Below are 21,003 nucleotides of genomic sequence, written 5' to 3' on the forward strand. Positions count from 1 at the left end.
AGTGGACGTTGAGAAAACGCAAATGATAGCAAGGAATTCAGTCGAGAGTTGCTGTACTTTAAACATGTAAAATGCGATTTTTTGAGTACCAGGCCCTTTGTGCAAGATTGAATTGAAAGCTGAAATCCATCTTTGCGGAGATATTTTACGATATACGTATTGAGCATGGTATATGAATCATGAATTACCCTTTAAAACATAAGTTGAAATATTAAACTGGACTAATGGCATCTTTTTTGAAAAAAAATTAATGCGTAAGAGGAGACAACCCTCATATTCCAATATACGTGAACTTTAATCAGTTTATGCTGTCTTTATAAAGTCAGTTATTCGTCAAAGCTCCACACTTCACAACCATACAATAAAATGGGTACAATCATACTGTCAAGTACTTCAGCTGAATCTAAGTTTTACTTTCTAAGGAAACTGAACATACACAATGTACCTTCCTACTTATTCAAGTAGCTTGATTTTTACTGCTAGCGCAAAAGATCCATTGCTAGAAAAAGTTATAATTACACATAAGTAAACAAATTCATCAACAACAGATAAGGTTTTGTTATCATATGTGAAGACTATTAATGAATTGTCAGTTTTTGGTGTGTCTAAATTAGTTTAAAAGAAAGATTAATGGATCAATTTAAGCAGAATTGGTTGCTATGTAACTTTTGAATTTATGTTGGAAGTAAATTCAGTTGTAACTTTTGAATTTACTAAATTCAAAAGTTACAACATATTTTTAATGCATCAAAAAAACTTTAGTTATAGATTATTTAAATTAGAACGTTAATTGTTTTGAGAAATATTTAATTTATCTTACAAGGGATTTGAAAAAGACTTAATGTAAGCTTCGATGTATGAATCATTTTGGGAGAGTTGAGAGTTCCTCTAACAATTTAGGAGATGAATTCCGTTACCTCTTAAAATGTGCTGTCTTTAAAAGAGAATTGGGGAAAAAAATGGTACCATTTTTTTATGCAAGTCCTAATTAATATTATAAAATTTCATGATCTACTGAATTGTAATGACACTAAAGTCATTTTTGGACTTGCCAAATTTTGCAAAAAATTATTGTCAGTAATTAATTACTAATAACAATGAAACATATGTTGTAACTTACATATTTACATTATATACTCGCAGAGACCTCCAATGGCTTTGATTTTCTGAAATACAGAATACATGTAGCCTACATTGTATTATATAGTAACATTAGTGCCACTCTTTCATGCATTCTTGTTTAAATGTTTACTTATTTGCTAGTTGTGTTCATTCATATTCAAATACCCCAGTTGGGATCTTTATCTTAAAAAATAGTCAAAGCTGTCTTGACATAATCACAGGCACTTGGGGTATGGACCTACCCCCCCCCCTCCTTTTCCATTTTTTTTCTTTTTAAATCTGGGGTCGATAAACCTTTTTCCTATTTTTGTATTCTAATATGCACTATATGTTATCAATAATGTAACTCTTTTACCTCTATAAGCTGTTTTTAAACTGTTAAATATATCGTTTTCGACTGATACATAAAAAGGTCCATACCCCCAGTGCCTGTGGACATAATCACTATTTATTGTGCCAGGATGCATTTTTTTTTTTTCGGAAAAAGCTTATTCAAACTACATATGTTAAGTTATTTTGTTAAATTTTATTCAATTTGTAATTTCATTGGTGCATTGCTAAAATATAACACGTATCTTTATTTTTTTCTTTCAAGAATGGCAAATACCATGAATCACATAAATGTACGACTTACCTAAAGTGAAATTTGTATGCCGATCCCGACATTCAATGACATAGAGGAAATTCGAACATTCCGAGAATATTTCACGTTTCTCACTTTCTGATCTTTTCTGGACATGGAAATCCCTATATATACAGTGGATGCGTTCACACGGGTACCATTTGAGGGGAATCCAGCAGCAATTTGTTTAGTTTCTCCTGAGCACGTTAGTTGTAAACTATCTTTTTCTTTAACCGTAGATATAGATCTATAACTGTGAACTGTTCCCTTGTTTTAAGAAGCTGAACTTTACGTTTAAGACAGTCAAATTTATTAATATTTAAAGGACCTGTCCGAAGTACAGATGCAGAGAATTGCAGCAGAGATGAAATTGTCAGAAACAGTTTTCTTGCGCAACAAAGAGAAGAATGGCTCATTTTTAAAGGGTATATTTTAGTCCATCCTAGCAACTTCAGAGGTCCTGACTCCACTCGTGGCCATGAAACCCCCTGATAAACTTCATTAGACTTTTTTGTGTCAGTTTCTTTCATTTAGAAGTGCTTATCAAAATGGGGCTTTCATAAATTGACAAAAGTAAACAGTAACGAAGCACTAAGCAGTTGACACCTCAATGTACATGTTACAGCTTAATGTGATTAGTCGAGAGATAAAAAAAAAAAACAATCAGGATTTGTAATTTCCGAGAAAGACATCGCTGAAGTCAATCCATAAAAAAGTGACTGAAGTTTGTCAGGAACCCTGAGTGAGACACAGGTATTTGTTTCTGTAATTTTTGACCCTTGGTATGATAACAACACAAGGTATCCAACTCCGAATAACATGGAGTACCCCCTCCCCCAGAATAACACTCATTTACACTTTCAGAGAAAATGCACTGGCAAACTTTTTATACCCATGTCTTCTACAATAATTTATCTACACAACCATATATGGCATGCTTGTCTTTATTTTCTTTTATCTCCATAAACAGCGTCAAAACCCTGCTCGCAGAGTGCAAAAGTCGAACTCAACCATGGAAAGGTATGTGCTAGTCCCGGGCAGAGATTTTGATTGGCTAAAAATCTGTTTCTAAAATTACATCAGAAAAATATCGTAGTGTTTTTATGGAAAATGAGAGTTAAACAAATTTTTTTTATCAATTCAATATTTAAACACTGGAATTGAATTTTTAAACCCACTCATTTTTTAATTTTGTTTTCTGCCCAGGATTAGCACATACCATTTCATGGTTGAATTCGACTTTTCCCCTCGGCGAGCAGGGTTTTGACGCTGTTTACGGAGATAAAAGAAGATAAAGACAAGCATGCCATATATGGTTGCATAGATAAATTATCGTAGAAGACATGGGTATAAACAGTTTGCCAGTGCATTTCCTCTGAAAGTGTAAATGAGTGCGATTCTGGGGGAGGGGGGTACTCCATGTAATTCGGAGTTGGATACCTTGTGTTATTATTATACTATGGGTCAAAAATTTATTACTGAAACAAGTGCCTGTGCCCTGAGATTGTGAGGATGATTTCAATGTAATTTTGTACATTTATGTACTAACTGAAATTAAAGCTCAAACTAAATACAGATGTAAATGTACACACAGATGCTTGTGAACAGGAACCCCTCCCCATCCCCAATATTACACTATGGGTCCAAGGATATTTTTATTTGTCTTCTTTTATAAATTATTCTTCTATCACGCATTTACAATGTACAAAGGAAATTCCAAAAAAATATCCTAGAATAAATGTTTTATTAAAAAGAAAAAAATACATGCGTTATTGTAAATCCTGTCCACAGGTACCTGTGTAGGAACATTTTACATTCATACCTTTTTAAGTTTCTTATCGAGCTTGGGACAAGTCCATACATTTTTAATGTCATCTTCCAGCTTTTAAACATTTTGAATTTAGTTAAATTTGTCATTGACAGAATAAGAATGAATGAAATACCATTATGTTTATAATAATAATAATTTTAAAACCCAAATTCATTGCATTGTTCAAGTACTAGTTATTTGAAAATTTTAAAGCATTTTGTACAAATATAATACCAGAAATATTTTTGAAGAAATAGATTTTAAAAGAGCTGTAATGTATTTTCAAATCTCAAAAATTTTTGTTCTCTTTTAGTAGAATCATGGTAGTAAAAAATTTAAATTTTATCACCCAAAACTCTAGAATTCTAGTAGGAGTTTTGCCCATTGGGCCCTTAATAGGGTGCTACCCTGTATCAGCTGGGGGACTAAAGGCTGCTCCAAACCTCTTGCTTTCTTTAAAAACAGTAATTTTCTTTTAGCTACCCACTGGGTAGGTACATAAATTCCTGATATGAAAGAGATGTGTCATAGTGTGCTATTTTGTGTAAAGATATTTTTTGTAACTATTTAGGATTTGACTTTAAAGTTTAATTGACATTTAGGATTTGACAAGACTCAATCTGTTAAGATAATTATCTGTAATTAATGGCATATGGTCACTCGGTTTCAGCTTAAATAATTATCTGAGTGGTCATCATCAGTGACTCTATATGTCTTATTTATAATTATACTTAATTAACCTCTTCATTATAAATATACTGTTAGGAATTTATTCCACAGTCAGAATATTTTGGAACATTCTACGACACACTGCTTATGTCTATACACTGGCTAAATAAGAGACTGTCCACCAGTCTGCCAGTAGACTAAGTAGTGTGGCGGCTAAATTTATATTATTATTTTAAAAGTTTATTTCACTTTTTATTTTATCTATCAACTAAAACCTCCTAATTCATACTTCAATTTATTTGTTTTGGCTTTGTTTTATTTGATCATTGTTTATACAGTAATTGAACTAAATTGTAACCTAATAAATTGTAAAAACTGTCTAGCTGCCTTCGAGTTATAGCTCTATGCATATTCGATCTTGGTGTTGTTAAGCCTAAACATAGGCTGACCCCCTGTCTCTTGGTTAGGGCAATGTCAGAGTTAGTTCCCCTTATCTACTGGTGCCCTGTACCTCGGTGACAGATGTGGTGGAGAATCCGGGTATGCATTGTGAATTGATGCTATAATTAGAAGGCAAAAGTAGGAATATTTTTGAGGCGCTGAAAATTAAGTTTACAGAGATGTACCTCCAAGATGAAGATACTGGTAAATCCACACATAAACAAAGATAAGTACAACTTTATTCATGTTCTTTCACTCTTAGATAAGTGAGAAATAAAGGTACAGAAATTCTTTGTGTGGAATTGGTAATGTTTAATTTCTTCATTTCATCTCTAGTACTTTTAGTCAGTTGAATGTCAGTAAATCTTATTCAATTTTGAAGTATGCTGACCTTCTGCAAATGCTTTAGTTCATATAGAAGGATAATAGGTGATAAAGTTGTCAGTTCTGCGCCATACCGCCAGTCTCCTCAGATGCGTGCTGAGTTGGAGCGGCAGCTTGAAGAAATGGAGAAACATGGTATCATAGAAGAATCTACATCACCATTTCATAGTCCTGTGGTGCTAGTGAAGAAACGCAATAATGAGTATCGGTTCTGTGTTGACTTTCGTGCTTTAAACAAGATTACTGAGCCTCTTTCTTTTACCATTCCACATATGTCTGATATCCTTGACACACTAGCTGATGCCAAGCCAGAAATATACTCAACACTTGACCTTCGATCTGGATTCTGGCAAGTTCCATTAGACCCTGCTACAAAACACAAGAGTGCTTTTATTACCCACAAAGGCGTGTATGAATTCAACAGGTTAGCCTTTGGCATGATGAACTCTCCGATGACTTTCCAATGTCTGATGACCAAAGTCCTCAGGAACCTCAATTTCAAAATTGCTTTAGTGTACATTGATGATGTTTTAATATTTTCAAGGAACTTTGATGATCATCTACACCACCTTCACCTCGTATTCTCTAGCTTACGCAGTGCTAATCTAAAATTACATCCCTCCAAATGCAAATTTGCACAGAAAGAAGTTAAATATCTTGGACACATAATTTCAAAACATGGAATTAAAGTCAACCCAGAAAATACAGAAAAAGTGAAAAATTTCCAAATTCCAAAGACTGCCAAAGATGTGAAAAGTTTCCTGGGAATGGCAAACTATTACAGGAAATTTGTCAAGGATTATGCTCGCATTGCATCACCACTTACTTCGTTACTGAAGAAAAATGTCAAGTTTCAATGGACACTGAATTGTCAAAGAGCCTTTGACACTTTGAAAAATGCCCTCATCACCGCTCCAATCCTTGCTTTCCCTGAATTTGACAAACCATTCATTCTGTCAACAGATGCTTCTGAGCATTCTACAGGATATGTGCTTAGCCAGCTTCAGAATGGAAGAGAACATGCAATAGCCTATGGAGGAAGATCCTTGCGTGGAGCTGAATTAAAATGGCACATCACAGACAAGGAAGCTTTAGCTCTCGTTGAAGGAGTTCAACACTTCAAGCACTACCTAGCCAACCAGGAATTCACTGTGTTTACTGACAATGTATCTGTGAAGTACTTACAGAAGATCAAAGATTGTCAAGGACGTTTGGGAAGATGGAGCCTACTACTTCAGGGATACAGCTTTAAAATCATCCACCGTGAAGGAAGCAAGAATCCAGCTGATTGCCTATCAAGACAATTACACAGCAATTCTGATCCATCAGTTTCTTCCGATTTAAGTGAACATCTTTACACTGTTAGCCCCAAAGAATACACAGAAACCATATTATTCTACCAAGGAGAATCAGAAGAAAAAGTAATTGCAAGTTTACAAGAAAGACCACCTCAAGAAGAACTTGATGAAAATCACATTGAACAACATCACCAAGAGTGTCCTGACTTTAGAGAAATTTACAAGTACAAATTAACTCGAGAACTCCCTGATGATCCAGCTCTGGCAAGAACCATTGTAGCTGAAGCCTACAACTTTGAACTAGAAGACGGCATATTGAAACATTTCTATTCCAAACGAGGCAAGAAAGTCCCTGTACAGGAGCGTTTGGTGAAGCAAATTGCAGTTCCTCGCATCCTTCGTGATGATGTTCTGAAATCCTACCATGACTGTATTCTTGGTGGTGGACATCAAGGGTTTGAACGGACATATGCTTCCCTCCGAAATAAATATTTTTGGCCTTCCATGTATGATGACATTAAAAGATATGTTCAGACTTGTGAAACCTGCCAACAGTGCAAAAGGAATTATGGAGCTAAACGTCCACCTCTGAAACCTCAGATAAGTGATGACATCTTTGGACGATGGCACATGGACATATTAAGTGGACTTCCAACTACTCCAAACAAACACAAACATATTCTTCTTGTAGTTGACAGCTATTCCAAATGGTCTGAAGCATTTCCTTTGCGAACACAAGAAGCAGGTGAGATTGCAAGAGTTCTGTATAAGGAGATAATATCAAGGTATGGAGCACCAAGGACTCTCATTTCAGATCGCGGGAGGAATTTTGTTTCCAATCTTGTGAAAGCTCTATCAGAGATGTTCCAAATCACAAGACATTTAACAAGCTCCTACCACCCGCAAACCAATGGATCTGTTGAAAGAATGAACTCCGTCATTCTCCAAGCCATTCGCAGTTACGCTATGGGTCAGCAAGATGACTGGGATGATCTTCTACTCCCAGGGATCCTTATGGCATACAGAGCCACTCCTGCAACTCAATCTACAGAGTACTCACCATTCTTCATGCTCTATGGAAGAGAGATGTGCCTGCCTATTGATACCGCTTTAGTTCCCAAAGAACATTTAGCTCAGGATCACAAAATATTTCTTGGACGAATTTTACAGAATTTAGAAAGAACCAGGAAAATTGCATCCAAAAATATTGAACTTGCCCAACAAAAGAACAAAGAGCGCTATGATAAAACAGCCCAGGAACCAGAATTTTTCCCAACTCAGAGAGTCTGGCTATATTGTACCAAAGTTCCTGTTGGTAAAGCTCCAAAATTACATCGCCGATGGGTTGGTCCATATTACATCACCATGGTGAACAGACACAACCACACATACAGGATTCGAAACTGTGCCAACAACAAGGAGGTGAAATCACTGGTGAGTGCCCATCGTTTAAAGCCTTACTATGATCCTCTAACCAGGCCAACTAACCCACCTCCAGAACATGTCAATGACAACACTCAACTAGATCCTGATGAAATTGAACAACCTAGAGATCAACTTGCCAACCCTCCAGGAAGAGTGAGAGCACCTGCTTTGCCAAATAGGACCAACATTCCTAGACAGGAAAATAATGGAAGACAACGACAACAACCACAGCAAAAGAATGGAAACAATAATCAACAAAGAGCACCTGCTTTGCCGAATAGGACGAACATTCCACGACAAGAAAATAATGGAAGACAAAGACAACAGTCGCAGCAAAAGAATGGGAACAGCAATCAACAAATTCGACCAGGAAATCCACCTATTGCTGATACCAAACCTTCATGCCAGGACTGTAACCGTGGTAGCTGCACTCCATTCCGTGAGGAGATGATTGACCGTCTCTTGGCATCCAGTAGAGGAAATGGAACCCTTTACTACAAAGTGAAGTTTACAACTGGAATCTCCGAGTGGCATTTCCCTTGTAAAATTCCATCTAAACTAGTGCGACAATTCCATTCCGACAGAACTATGAGCGGGAAAAAGCGAAAGAGACCCCTACATCATACCAAGCATAAATTCTTCGACAAACATGACCAACAACCCAAAGAAAATGTGAATAGTGGTAATTCTCAATCAAATTCAGTGAATGTGCATGATTCAACTGGGGAGTCCACTACCACAACATTCCAAGGTAGAGAAGAATTGTTAGCCATACGCATCATGAGAGACCGAGCATACTTCCTCATTCAGACTGGTTCTTCAAATCCAAAATGGGAACCAATGACGTCAGTTCCATCACATGCATCAAAGTTCTTAACATACATGTCTACAAAATTAGAAGACTTGCAACTACAACAAGATATTGACGATCTTCGCAGACAACACCTGAGAGAACCACCTCCTGAACCGTGGCAGTTTTGTGTGGGGCGTGAAATCCATGAAGTTAGATTTGACCCAAAGACTGATCCGCAGTACCTTTTGAGCCATGACAATCCGTCTATAGGTCCAAAATGGGTCAATATTGAATCTCTTCCCCCAAGTATTGTTGCCTCTTTCTTTGAAAACTTCAAGGATGATTATATACGACAGATCTGCTCAGATCATACCTATGAACTTTGTAGCCAAAAGTGTGACATGTATTATGTGTAGTTATCCATGTATTCTTTTCCAAATGCAAAGAAATTCATTTGCTTAATTCCATAATACTCTCAAAATTTACAATTGTCTTTACTGTTACAGTAGTTTTAAGGATTAGTATGAGTGCACGCATATTAATTCTTATTCCTACTACTTTTGGGAATTAAATTTCAAGAGGTAAATTGTCTTGCTTTTGCTCATGAATTTCTTTTCATAAGTCTAGACTGTGTACATATAATCAATTGATGATGTTAAATGATACCATTTTATTGTTAGTACAGCATATTGTATGTTTGATGTGTTCTCAAATATATACTTTTTATAATGTACATATTATGTTTGAGGACAAACATTTTCGAGTAGGGGGGAATATGTCATAGTGTGCTATTTTGTGTAAAGATATTTTTTGTAACTATTTAGGATTTGACTTTAAAGTTTAATTGACATTTAGGATTTGACAAGACTCAATCTGTTAAGATAATTATCTGTAATTAATGGCATATGGTCACTCGGTTTCAGCTTAAATAATTATCTGAGTGGTCATCATCAGTGACTCTATATGTCTTATTTATAATTATACTTAATTAACCTCTTCATTATAAATATACTGTTAGGAATTTATTCCACAGTCAGAATATTTTGGAACATTCTACGACACACTGCTTATGTCTATACACTGGCTAAATAAGAGACTGTCCACCAGTCTGCCAGTAGACTAAGTAGTGTGGCGGCTAAATTTATATTATTATTTTAAAAGTTTATTTCACTTTTTATTTTATCTATCAACTAAAACCTCCTAATTCATACTTCAATTTATTTGTTTTGGCTTTGTTTTATTTGATCATTGTTTATACAGTAATTGAACTAAATTGTAACCTAATAAATTGTAAAAACTGTCTAGCTGCCTTCGAGTTATAGCTCTATGCATATTCGATCTTGGTGTTGTTAAGCCTAAACATAGGCTGACCCCCTGTCTCTTGGTTAGGGCAATGTCAGAGTTAGTTCCCCTTATCTACTGGTGCCCTGTACCTCGGTGACAGATGTATTGGCATTTGCAAATTTTTTTAACAAAAAAGTAAAGTTTATATCCTTTTTATAGGTAATCAGTTTCACATCCGATGGTTTACTCCAACCAATGAAGTGAATTTATGTGGACACGCTACACTTGCGACTGCTGCAGTCTTATACAATGAGTTAGGTAATGTTCATTACCTATTAACAATTTTTGTTTACGATCAAAGTACATGGTTTATTATATCAATTCTAATGTTGAAGTTTTTAAAGTGTACTTGTAGGGTCCTCAGTCCCTTTCCTTTATGGGAAAAATGCAAGGGCAACAATGTGGGGGAGCTAGAATGTGAGGATGAAAGAGCAAAGGCCTCATGTTGTATAGCCTCAAGGTAGATCCTAGCTTTGTCGCCCTCCCTCGCTCTCTCACATTGTCATGTCTTCTCCATCTCCCTCACATTCTCATTCCATATCTGTGTTGCCCCCCACACCCTCACTTAATTGGGTTGCTAGTCTCACAGTCTCCCTCCCTCACCTTAAAGCTAAAAAAACAAGGGAGCCAGTGGTCCTGTCAGTACACTTTATGTGTCTCAATATGATTTATTATTACTCTGAAGAACTTAAATGATTAATTTCTTCTACTTTGATTCAATTTAAATTGTATTGGTAATTTAATATCTTTATAACTTGCCAGGTAATCCCTCATCAAGTGTTACTTTTGACTCCCTCAGTGGTGAATTGGTGGTATCTAAGGATGGAAATGGATTTGTAATGAATTTTCCTCTGAATGAAACAGTTTCACAGGTGAGTTCAGTTTCTAATGCATAAAAAATCTCCATTTATGACAGATTGCATGGACTATGTGTATGCCAATGCAGACAGCTAAACTAATCTTATAACTGCTATGATCTTTAGAGTATTGTACCAATGTATGCAAATGTACTAGTCGAAGACTAATCAGCATGTTTTTAAACTTTGAAATAATTCTCAAAGGCTACATGTACGTAAAGTTGCACAAAAAGATGCTGTAGTACTAATTAATTTACACTTTGCATATGTTCATTATTTTAATTTTTTACAGCATACTTAAAGTGCACTTAAGACAAACAAAGCTATCCAAGAAATTTATGTAATTTTGTACCAGCAGATTGAACAGAAATTGTAAATCCACAAAATTATGACCCCATGGAAAAAAAATGCAGTATTATTTTTCTGCCTTTTTTGAACATTTTTTTGAACTCGAGAAACAAATAATGTGATGTTTGTCTCTATTTTTATGCAGGACAAAGCTGATTACAGCAAGTTATTAGATGTAAGTAGGCCTTGTTATGTGGATTGTTAGAAGATGAGGTGAGTTTGTTGGTAGGAATACTTGCATTTTCCCTCTCACTTATCTCAATATTTATCTCACACCTAAATATAGAGATTTTACACTTTTAGTAGCTCTCTCTAGGAAATTTTCTATCGCCTCACCAATTTAAGTTAAACTGATAATTTTTGTATTTTAATTACAGTTATTATTTGATAAATAAAGTTACACCATTTTTTTTTAGTTGATCATATCTTCCGAGTGTATAGAGGCAGTTGAATATTCCCCCAACACAAAGAAACTACTTGTGAGACTTACAGACAACATGACAAGGTAGATAACCTGCCAAAGAAAATTAATGGAGTAACATTAATATTTGTATAAAAGAAAATTGATAATTTTACATGTATCCACCTGATATGTAGAAATCTGCACTTACACTAAGAGTTATTGCTCATCATGAATTCCACTATTCCTTATAATAAGTAAATGAGAGTACATGTTATTGGACAAAACGTCAGGATTATATATTGAACGTTATATAGTTATATACTGGTCATTTTTTCCTTTTAAGAAACCAGCTAGAATCTCTGAGACCAGACATTTCCAGCATGGTAGATGCCGTGGCTACTGGGAAGGTCAAAGGTGTCATAGTGACCTTGAGAGGAAGTCGGGAAAATGGTGCCGTCAGTTTAGAAGGGGAGATGTATGATTTTGTTTCTCGATATTTTGCTCCCTGGAATGGGATTCCAGAAGACCCTGTTACAGGTACATTATGTTTTATTGATCCCAATATTACAGGTACATTATGTTTTGTTGATCCCAATATTACAGGTACAATATGTTTTATTGATCCCAAATATTACAGGTACATTATGTTTTATTGATCCCAATATTACAGGTACATTATGTTTTATTGATCCCAATATTACAGGTACATTATGTTTTGTTGATCCCAATATTACAGGTACATTATGTTTTATTGATCCCAATATTACAGGTACATTATGTTTTTTTGATCTCAATTTTCAATACATGTAGTACATAACCTTTATTTCAAAGCAAAGTTGCAGGACTTTTGAATTAGACTTGGTAAATCATGTTTTAAATGCAATAGTATTTATTACAGGCAATAAATGTCTAAACTTTTTGGTTCTGTTGTATTATTATCATTTTTAGGGTATATTATATTGTAAGTACCAAGTTTTAACTCATAATAATATACGTGTAATTTAGACAGCTTGCAATAATTTTTGATCATATACTTCAACAAAGTTGAGATCAGCCTATACCCAATCCTCCATGTTTAACCCCTGTAAATTACGATTCTCTGGATGCTAACTTCCAATCATGCTACAACCCATATTTAGACCGTCATCTTTTTACAGGGTGTGGGTCTGGGAGGGACTGTTGTACTGTCAAATAAACCTGCATCTCTCCTGTATTTTCTAATGAGTGAACAATTTTAAGCTTTTGCAGCAGGTCTTTTCCCAAGTATCCATAAACCCTGTCTGGACCAAACTTGCATGGGTGATATTTCTGCAGATGCATACTACTGCAGTCTTGCATAAGATGCTACGTTTTCTGTGTTATTTAAATTGTACCCAGTGTTATTTAAATTGTACCCAGTAAGGATGAAAAAAAAAGTTTTATTGAACGTTCATTTGATATATGACCTAGCCCAACTTAAATATCATATTTATTGATATGAGCTTTGTAATCTTTGATTACTTGAATTAAAATAATTAAAATTTTGGGAACTTTAAAATATAAGAAGGACCTTAACTCATTATCTTCTAATTCTAATGTACATGTAAAACTCTAATGAGGTATTAGTACATTATAGAGAAAGAAAAATTGCACAAATTCACAAAAATGAAGAGTTTGAAAGGTTTTTTTTTTTGTCTGACATCATGGCGTCAGACAGTATTAGATTTAGCCAAGGTTTGTTGGTCAAGTCGTTCAATAGAATTCTTGTGATAACTTGATCCTGGAAACTTCATACTATCTTCACTATCAATTTTGAGAGCATGACGAGTAAAGAAAACATGCTAAATACCCAAACAAGCCAGAGCATTATAGCGTGTCATTATTATCACATTATACATTACAGGTTATATAACATTTGGCCATTCTCGAATGCATCATTCATGTCCAGCAAAACAGAAGGAATGAAGCTGGTCAGGTCAACATTTGTCGATTATCTGTATCAGATTAACTAATGAATGTTTATAAATATTCAATGCATACTAAGTCTCTCTACCTTCAGAGTTTTTATAAATCTACACATATTGATAACTTGCAGACGTTTGATTTCTTCATAGTTAAAAAAAATATAAAAGTGAAAGACATGTGTTGAATGTTCTTTTGCTTAAATGCAAAAATGTTAGTTCATTTATAACACGTTTATTTTTTTTTTAATAAAACATTTCTTAATTATCAAAATTGTTCACAGATTGATGTTTAGATTTAAAAGCACTGGTTATATCTTTGTATCCATGAACAGGCCTGTTGGAAGAAACTTCAGAAATTTTCGGTTCAGGGTGGACACTTTCAAGGAAAAATTCTGAATCTGCTGAATTGAACTTTTTTTGTTTCTTAGCAAAAGAATTCATTTCATGACTCAGAGTCATGTTGATTACACTGGATTTAACTTTTCTTGATTCTTCATGTAAAAATAAATTTGCTCAAGTAAGACAAGCTTTTTAGGAAAGCTAATACTTGTTAATGCTTTAGGTTCAGCACACACAGTTCTGGCCCACTACTGGGGGAAAGTTCTCTGTAAAAAAGATTTATTTGGTAGGTAACTTGAAAATATATGTAATTACACAGGTATTGTCTGGCATTTGATTATACTTGTACATATATTAAATATTAGACTCAGATATGTAATAATTATTGTTATTTGTGAAATGATTTGCTTTATATATAGACTATATGTGTATGTTGAAAATTATGTGGTTTAAGAAATATACAATATTAAATCCATGAACATCAGGGAATATCAGAATAGAAGTACATGTACTTGGGAAATTTTCTTTGAATTTTCTTAATACATGTAAAACTTTTTTTATGGTATCAAAACCTCCAATTGGTACCATAAGTTAAATAAGCTAGATTTTGTTCATTATAAATGATCATGGGAAACAGAAGAATATTTAAAGATAATAATGATAAATTAATATTTAATATTATTGCAGGTTGGTTTACCTTTATTTTCTATCATCATTTATCAAATCCTTTTAAGGTAATACTTTCTCATTAAAAACAGTAACTTAAATTTTTTTGTTAATTTAGCTCGGCAGTGTTCACAGCGTGGGGGTGATGTCAGAATGAGGGTCCTGGAGGGGGACAGAGTTGATCTCATTGGCCAGGCTGTTACAGTCCTTAAGGGATCCCTCTTATTGTGACATAAAAATAAATTTTTAGAAATGTATTAGTGGTTTTGTATTTAATTAAGAGATGAGTTTCATTTTTGAGAATTCATGAGGACATGAACTATGACGCTTCACGCCAGCATATTTCATGTAGCGCGCTAGCGCTTCATGATAAATATGCAGGTGTGAAGCGTAGTAGTTCATGTACCTCATGAATTCTCAAAAATTAAATTCATATCTGATATTTACATTATTTTTCTGATGACTTGCCACATATATTTGTCATTCAACAATCTTTTTTGTAAAAAAAAAGTTTGCACTATATTTTGACTTCAATCACATCACAATGGAAATATTCTTACTCGTCCCACGGTAGTTCATGAGAACGTAAACTTTTTCTAATTTGCAAAAAATCTTAAGAGAAAATATTTGAAAATGTAAATATTGTGCTTTTTTGATTAAGAGGGAAATTTTATTTTACTTGTGAAGATTGATTGACAGTTTTGATATCAGTAATGCATAGACTGTCACTCTTATAATCAGGGAGTGTTTTGTCCAATATTTTTCACTGTAGTGTTTGTATTGAGTTGTGGATGACTTGGCAGATTCTGTTATTGCTATGTAGCTTATCTCTGTTCTTGTGATTTACAAAATAGTAAGGTGCACATGTCTTTGAACTGTAGCTCGATTACCAAGAGGAAAACGTTTTTTTGATACATATATTTTTTGTGTAATTACAGATAGACTGTTTTTCTCATTATTATTTTTAAAAAAAAATCCTCTAAGTACGATCAATTTTTAAATGGAGGCAGGCTACCAACAGATAAGTTGATGTTACAGGGATTTCAACAACCTAAGATCAGCATTTCATAAATTCTATGGTCGTTATAGTGACCTTGTTAGCATTATATAACCTATCATTGGGTCATATTTTGACAATTTTTAGACTTTTTTGTCCCCCGCTTTCACTGAGAGTGGGGGATATTAATTTGGGTCTGTCTGTCTGTCTGTTTTTCTGTCTGTAAGACTTTCGTTTCCGTGCGATATCTCGAGAAGCCTTTGAGCCTTTGCAATGAAACTTTACATAACAACTCCCTTTGGCTTAAAGAAGACCCCTATTGATTTTGAGGTTCAAAAGTTAAGGTCATAATTATGTCTGTTATAACACTTTCGTTTCCAAGCGATATCCCGAGAAGCCTTTGAGCTTTTGCAACGAAAATTTATGCCACAACTCCCTATACCCCTACACCCCTATTGATTTTGAGGTCCAAAGGTCGAGGTCGTAAATTCATACATTCTGTCTATGTGTAACACTTTTCGTTTCCAGACGATATCTCATGAAGCTTTTGGGCTTTTGCAATGAAATTTCATACCATATCTCCCTATGTCCCCGCCCGCCCCTCTCTAAGTGTCCCGCCCCTTTTTTCGTCATTTTTTTTTATTCAAATGTTAGTTGGAAATGTTGGCATCGATCTCGCTCAAAATTTTTGAGCTACTCCTTATTTGTATTAAAAGTTGCATGGCACTATTTTTAGCACAGTTATTACATATAATACAGTTTCATACAAGCAGATATGACGTCTGGACGTTGTAAAGACAAGCGAAAATCTGTGATATTTTCAGACAAAGCACAAGTATTTAATTGCTGGTCAAACGAAAAATATATATTTAGAAAATAGCCAAAGAGAAGTGGCGAATAACAGCACCAATATGCACAGTTAATGCATCAGCGCCCGATTTCATACAAGCGGTAATCCGGGAACCCCCCCCCCTCCCCCCAATCTAGATCCGCACATGCTCTTCTTTTTTCGCTGGACACAATTTCTCTGAATTAGCTTGTTCATATGAATATATGATCATTAATATCAGTATCAATCATTTTTTGGGCAACTGAGCAAAAGGCTTTTATGAACGAAAGATTGATAACCTCTTACATTTTCATCTTCAGAACCATGTGGGCAATATTCAGACTGGATACAGGGTATCTTCAGGAGGTTCAATCGCTTTTTTAAAGGAATATAATTAAGAAAAGGCAAAACATTTGTAATGAAGTATGAAGGTAACAAATAGTAATCAAGCTCAAAAGTCCTATGGAAGAATACAAATTGGGAGTAGAGCAAACACAGACCTCTAAAAACATCAGAGGTAGGGTCAGGTGCCATGGAGGGGTAAGCATCCCCTGCTGACAGGCCACACACTCCGTGTGCTCCTCTTCATTATCGGGCAAACGGAAAAATCCGTAAACAATTCAGTGTGAAAATAATGGCATAACAATTTATATGGACAACCTTATTCATCATTCTACTTAATGATAGATTGTATTTTCTAACAAGGTCATTGTATTGACCATAGAATTTGCGAAATGTTGACTTTAAAGGAGACTTTTGATATCCTTGTGTCTTCAACTTATTTGTCAATAGCTTGTCTTGATTTAGAAATTGTTCGTACCTAGAGCATGCGCTTGCGTATCGAATCAACTGGGAGACACACTCCATATGCAGGCGATAATGATATATTGCTACATAAATAAGAGAAGTTGACGATAGAAAAGTGAAATCATCAATTTATAAAGTTTTGTTTTTAGGTTGCCATTAATGACTTTTTCTAGTAAAATAGACAATTATGAAACAGATGTGTCAGAATCTTTGGTGTCTTTGAAAATTTTTTCTCAAGAATCACTGGGCCAGAAAAGATGCAATAATGTGCAAGCTTCCTGATATAGTATAGATTGAAGTTTGTCCAAATCATCGTACCTGGAGGTAGGATTGGGCTACAACACAGGATAAGTTTTCGCAAGAGAATATAGGGGAAAAGTATAGTTTCTTTTCTGACAAGAACAGAAGGGCCATATTAGTCATTTTATATGCAAGCATCTTTGGGTAATGCAGATTCAAGTTTGTTTACATCATAACCCCAGGGTACATGTATATGGTGAGGTCATAACACGGGGTCAAAATTTTTCAAAGGAATATATAGAGGAAAAGTCTTTTTTAAAATCGTCTTTAAGCAGCAGGGTAATGTGCAGTCAAATATGTAATAATTAGTCAGATATGTAATAATTAGTCAGATATGTTATAATTAGTCAGATATGTAATAATTAGTCAAATACGTACGAGGGTCACTCAATAAGTAATGCAATATACTGTTTATCATAATAAATGTAGAAGTATTTAAATTTATTTTTAACAGTTGAAAAGTTCTATTAAGGAACCCCTAATCACAGAAAACCCCATGCTTTTTTGTATTGTTCTCGCAAAGGAATTCACTTTTAAAATAAGCATGGTCACTAAACTGAGCTGATAGCTGTTTAAAAGTGATCTCTTCCAAGAAGATGAAAACGAAAGCTTATGTGAAAACTGAATGCAATATACTGTTTATCATAATAAATGTAGAAGTATTTAAATTTATTTTTAACAGTTGAAAAGTTCTATTAAGGAACCACTAATCACAGAAAACCCCATGCTTTTTTGTATTGTTCTCGCAAAGGAATTCACTTTTAAAATAAGCATGGTCACTAAACTGAGCTGATAGCTGTTTAAAAGTGATCTCTTCCAAGAAGATGAAAACGAAAGCTTATGTGAAAACTGCTTCATTACATAAATAGCTGAAGAACCAATATTAAAGATATGAAATTCAAAAGTAAAAAAAGTACAAGTAAAAGATTGCAGTCAAACTGGTCAATCGAAATCTGTAGGGGCACCAAAAATATTAATGCTGTGAACAACGTGATATCTGAAAATGCCAGATTTACTTTACTAGACTGAAGCTAGCAGCCAATAACAGCAGCCATTAAGCCCGTAGAAGGGTGAATTAAAAAAAATGACCAAATGCATATTTATCAACCCACACTAAAAATACAGGCAATGAAAATAGATTTCTATGTCTCAGCTTATGTCTTTAGATAGTGTCTAAATACCTGCCAAATATCTCATTGATATCTCAATTAACAAAAAAGTTATGCCCAAAAATGATGCTAAAATTGTCAGGAGTGCAACACCTTTTTGTGACATTTTGAAATTTCAATATTTTTTGGAGATCTGTGAAATAAAAAATAATGCTTCATGTTGAAAATAAAGACTTTCCTGATAATATTCAAAGTATTGAGCTTTAAATGTGGACTGTCATAACGTTTGTTTAATCAAGTTGTGGTCATGGCTGATGTTTAAAAAAATGTTATACCATGTCAGGAGTGCAACAGAAAAAATGTAGTGTTGCCAAAAAAACATCAATTGTAAAATTCTGATAGAAAATTAAGACAAAAAAGAATTTCGGAAGTGTAAAATAATAACTGATATACGTTTTAAAACTTAAAAATGTTATATAAATCACAAGCAGTATTAATGAGAGTCAAGTATATGTGCATACCCCAAAATGTCAGGAGTGCAACATTTGATGTTTTGCTCCCAGGCATGAAAAAACTATTATCATTATATGATTTTCTGATTTTTATTTTGGAAAATAAAGACACAAAGAACATTTTTACCAAATAGATTTATCAATTACAGGATCTGTCCGTGCTTCAGATCCATATTTCTATGGTCAGGAGTGCAACACATTTTTTAAAAGACTCAAGTTGTGTGACGAAAAGACTTCTATTCATGCTTAGAAGTATTCATTAATTAATAATGATCTTTTTGTATAAATTAGTGCTAAATTATTGACAGTTTTATTACTAAAATCCTTCCTTTTTCAATTTTATCAATTCAGATGTGTTTTTATCTTTTTGTGATTTTTTTTAATGAACATTAAAAATAAACACACTAAAACATTGTCATAAAATTCAAGTAATTCCTCTTCAACTTCACTGAAACAACAGAACAAGTTCTTATGTAATTTTCACTTCACAATTCTACTTTAAAGGCCCCAATGCTTTTGGTCAGGAGTGCAACAAATATGTTAGAATTATAAATCATCCACTAAGAATAAAAATAAAGAAAAAATGATGAGTAGAATTTCTCTGGTGGGTTACTGTGTTTGTCTTCTAAAGGAAAATATGCTTTAAAATATATTTTATCTTCTAAATATACATTTAAGCTAGTTTTTGGGCATAAAACAGGGTATAATTCGAGATAAAATGCGAATTTTAAATACTTTCATCTGTTTTAATTATGAAGTATTGGACTATAAGTATTGCACAATTTCATTACCACTTGATGTTGCCAACACTTTATGAATTTTTGTGTTCTATGGTTTTAATTTTAAACTATACTGCAGTCAGGATTGCAACACAACTGCTTCATAATTACCGATGCTTTTTAACTATCTTTACTAAAAAATAAGTTGAAAAAAATGCTTGATACTATTTGATGTTCAAAACACTATGTCTATCAACAAATTACAAAAATTTTACAGTCAATTCAGGGAATAGTTTTCATCATTTCACATATATTTTAAATACATTTTACACTTTGCAAATAATCATGTTTTAAGGTCTTCAAAATATGAAAAACCTGCTGTAAACGATGAAAAATATCAACACGGCAAATGGATTTACGAAGTAAGAATGGGTTATTGTGTGATATAATTTTTAAAACAATGTTAAATAAAATACATATCAGATGTCAGGAGTGCAACACAATAATGTAACATAGGGTCACTTCAAAATCTAGTATTTTTTGTAAGAGAACTCGTATAAAACAATTCTTTTTTGGCTTAGATTTAAAGAATTGACTTGAACGGACAAAAAAGTGAATTTTGGGGAATTTTATTGCTTCATATTTTTTTCATATTAAAACTTTTCAAACCAGAATTGAAAAAATAATGTAAAACTAGATGCGTTTCTTGTTGCTAGGGCAACAAGTGGTCTTCCGACCGAACTTTTCTCCAGATCGCTGTGCTACCTCACTTCATTTCATACTTTATTGAAGGTATTTTTTGTTCGCGTTTATGTAACACAGTCTTTCAACATAGATCATGATTATTAAAGGATTTCTGTAGAATCTCTGTTAAAAAAGCTTTAAAAAATAAGCAAAAACTATCATACATGTCTTCACAGAGAAAAATATCATTTACAACTGAAAAAAGAGAGAAACAATCTCCCGCCCCAGCAGGATTCGAACCCGCAACAATACGAGAAAGTTTGGATCGGTCATATGAAAGATATGGAGTTAACGAACAGTATTCAAGCTCAAAAGTCCATTAAACACTACAAAATAGGAGCAGAGCAAACACGGACCTCCAAACATCAGAGGTGGGATCAGGTGCCATGGAGGAGTGAGCATCCCCTGCCGACCGGTCACACCTGCCGTGTGCTCCTTGTCATGATCGGGAAATCACGGAAAAATCCGTCGACAATTCAGTGTGTAAATAATGGCCTAACAATTAGTATGAAAAACGTTAGT

General features: G+C 34.1%; 2 protein-coding genes across 2 annotated transcripts in view; both read left to right on the plus strand.

Annotated features, from left to right (window-relative positions):
* The window catches only part of LOC133184256 (transcription factor ATOH8-like), a 186,456-nt gene that overhangs the window by 17,055 nt on the left and 148,398 nt on the right, over nt 1–21,003 (plus strand). The window lies entirely within an intron of this gene.
* Nucleotides 1,797–14,721, plus strand: LOC133184250 (phenazine biosynthesis-like domain-containing protein). Its single transcript, XM_061319224.1, has 9 exons — nt 1,797–1,949; nt 2,070–2,169; nt 10,068–10,166; nt 10,671–10,780; nt 11,259–11,288; nt 11,530–11,618; nt 11,860–12,053; nt 14,022–14,084; nt 14,583–14,721. Exons 1-9 carry the CDS (start codon nt 1,860–1,862, stop codon nt 14,693–14,695), a joined length of 888 nt encoding a protein of 295 aa, XP_061175208.1. The 5' UTR covers nt 1,797–1,859; the 3' UTR covers nt 14,696–14,721.

This window comes from Saccostrea echinata, unplaced genomic scaffold (genome assembly GCF_033153115.1).
Source record: "Saccostrea echinata isolate AGI-Se365-2 ecotype Australia unplaced genomic scaffold, CSIRO_AGI_Sech_v1 ptg000010l, whole genome shotgun sequence".
NCBI lineage: Eukaryota > Metazoa > Mollusca > Bivalvia > Ostreida > Ostreidae > Saccostrea > Saccostrea echinata.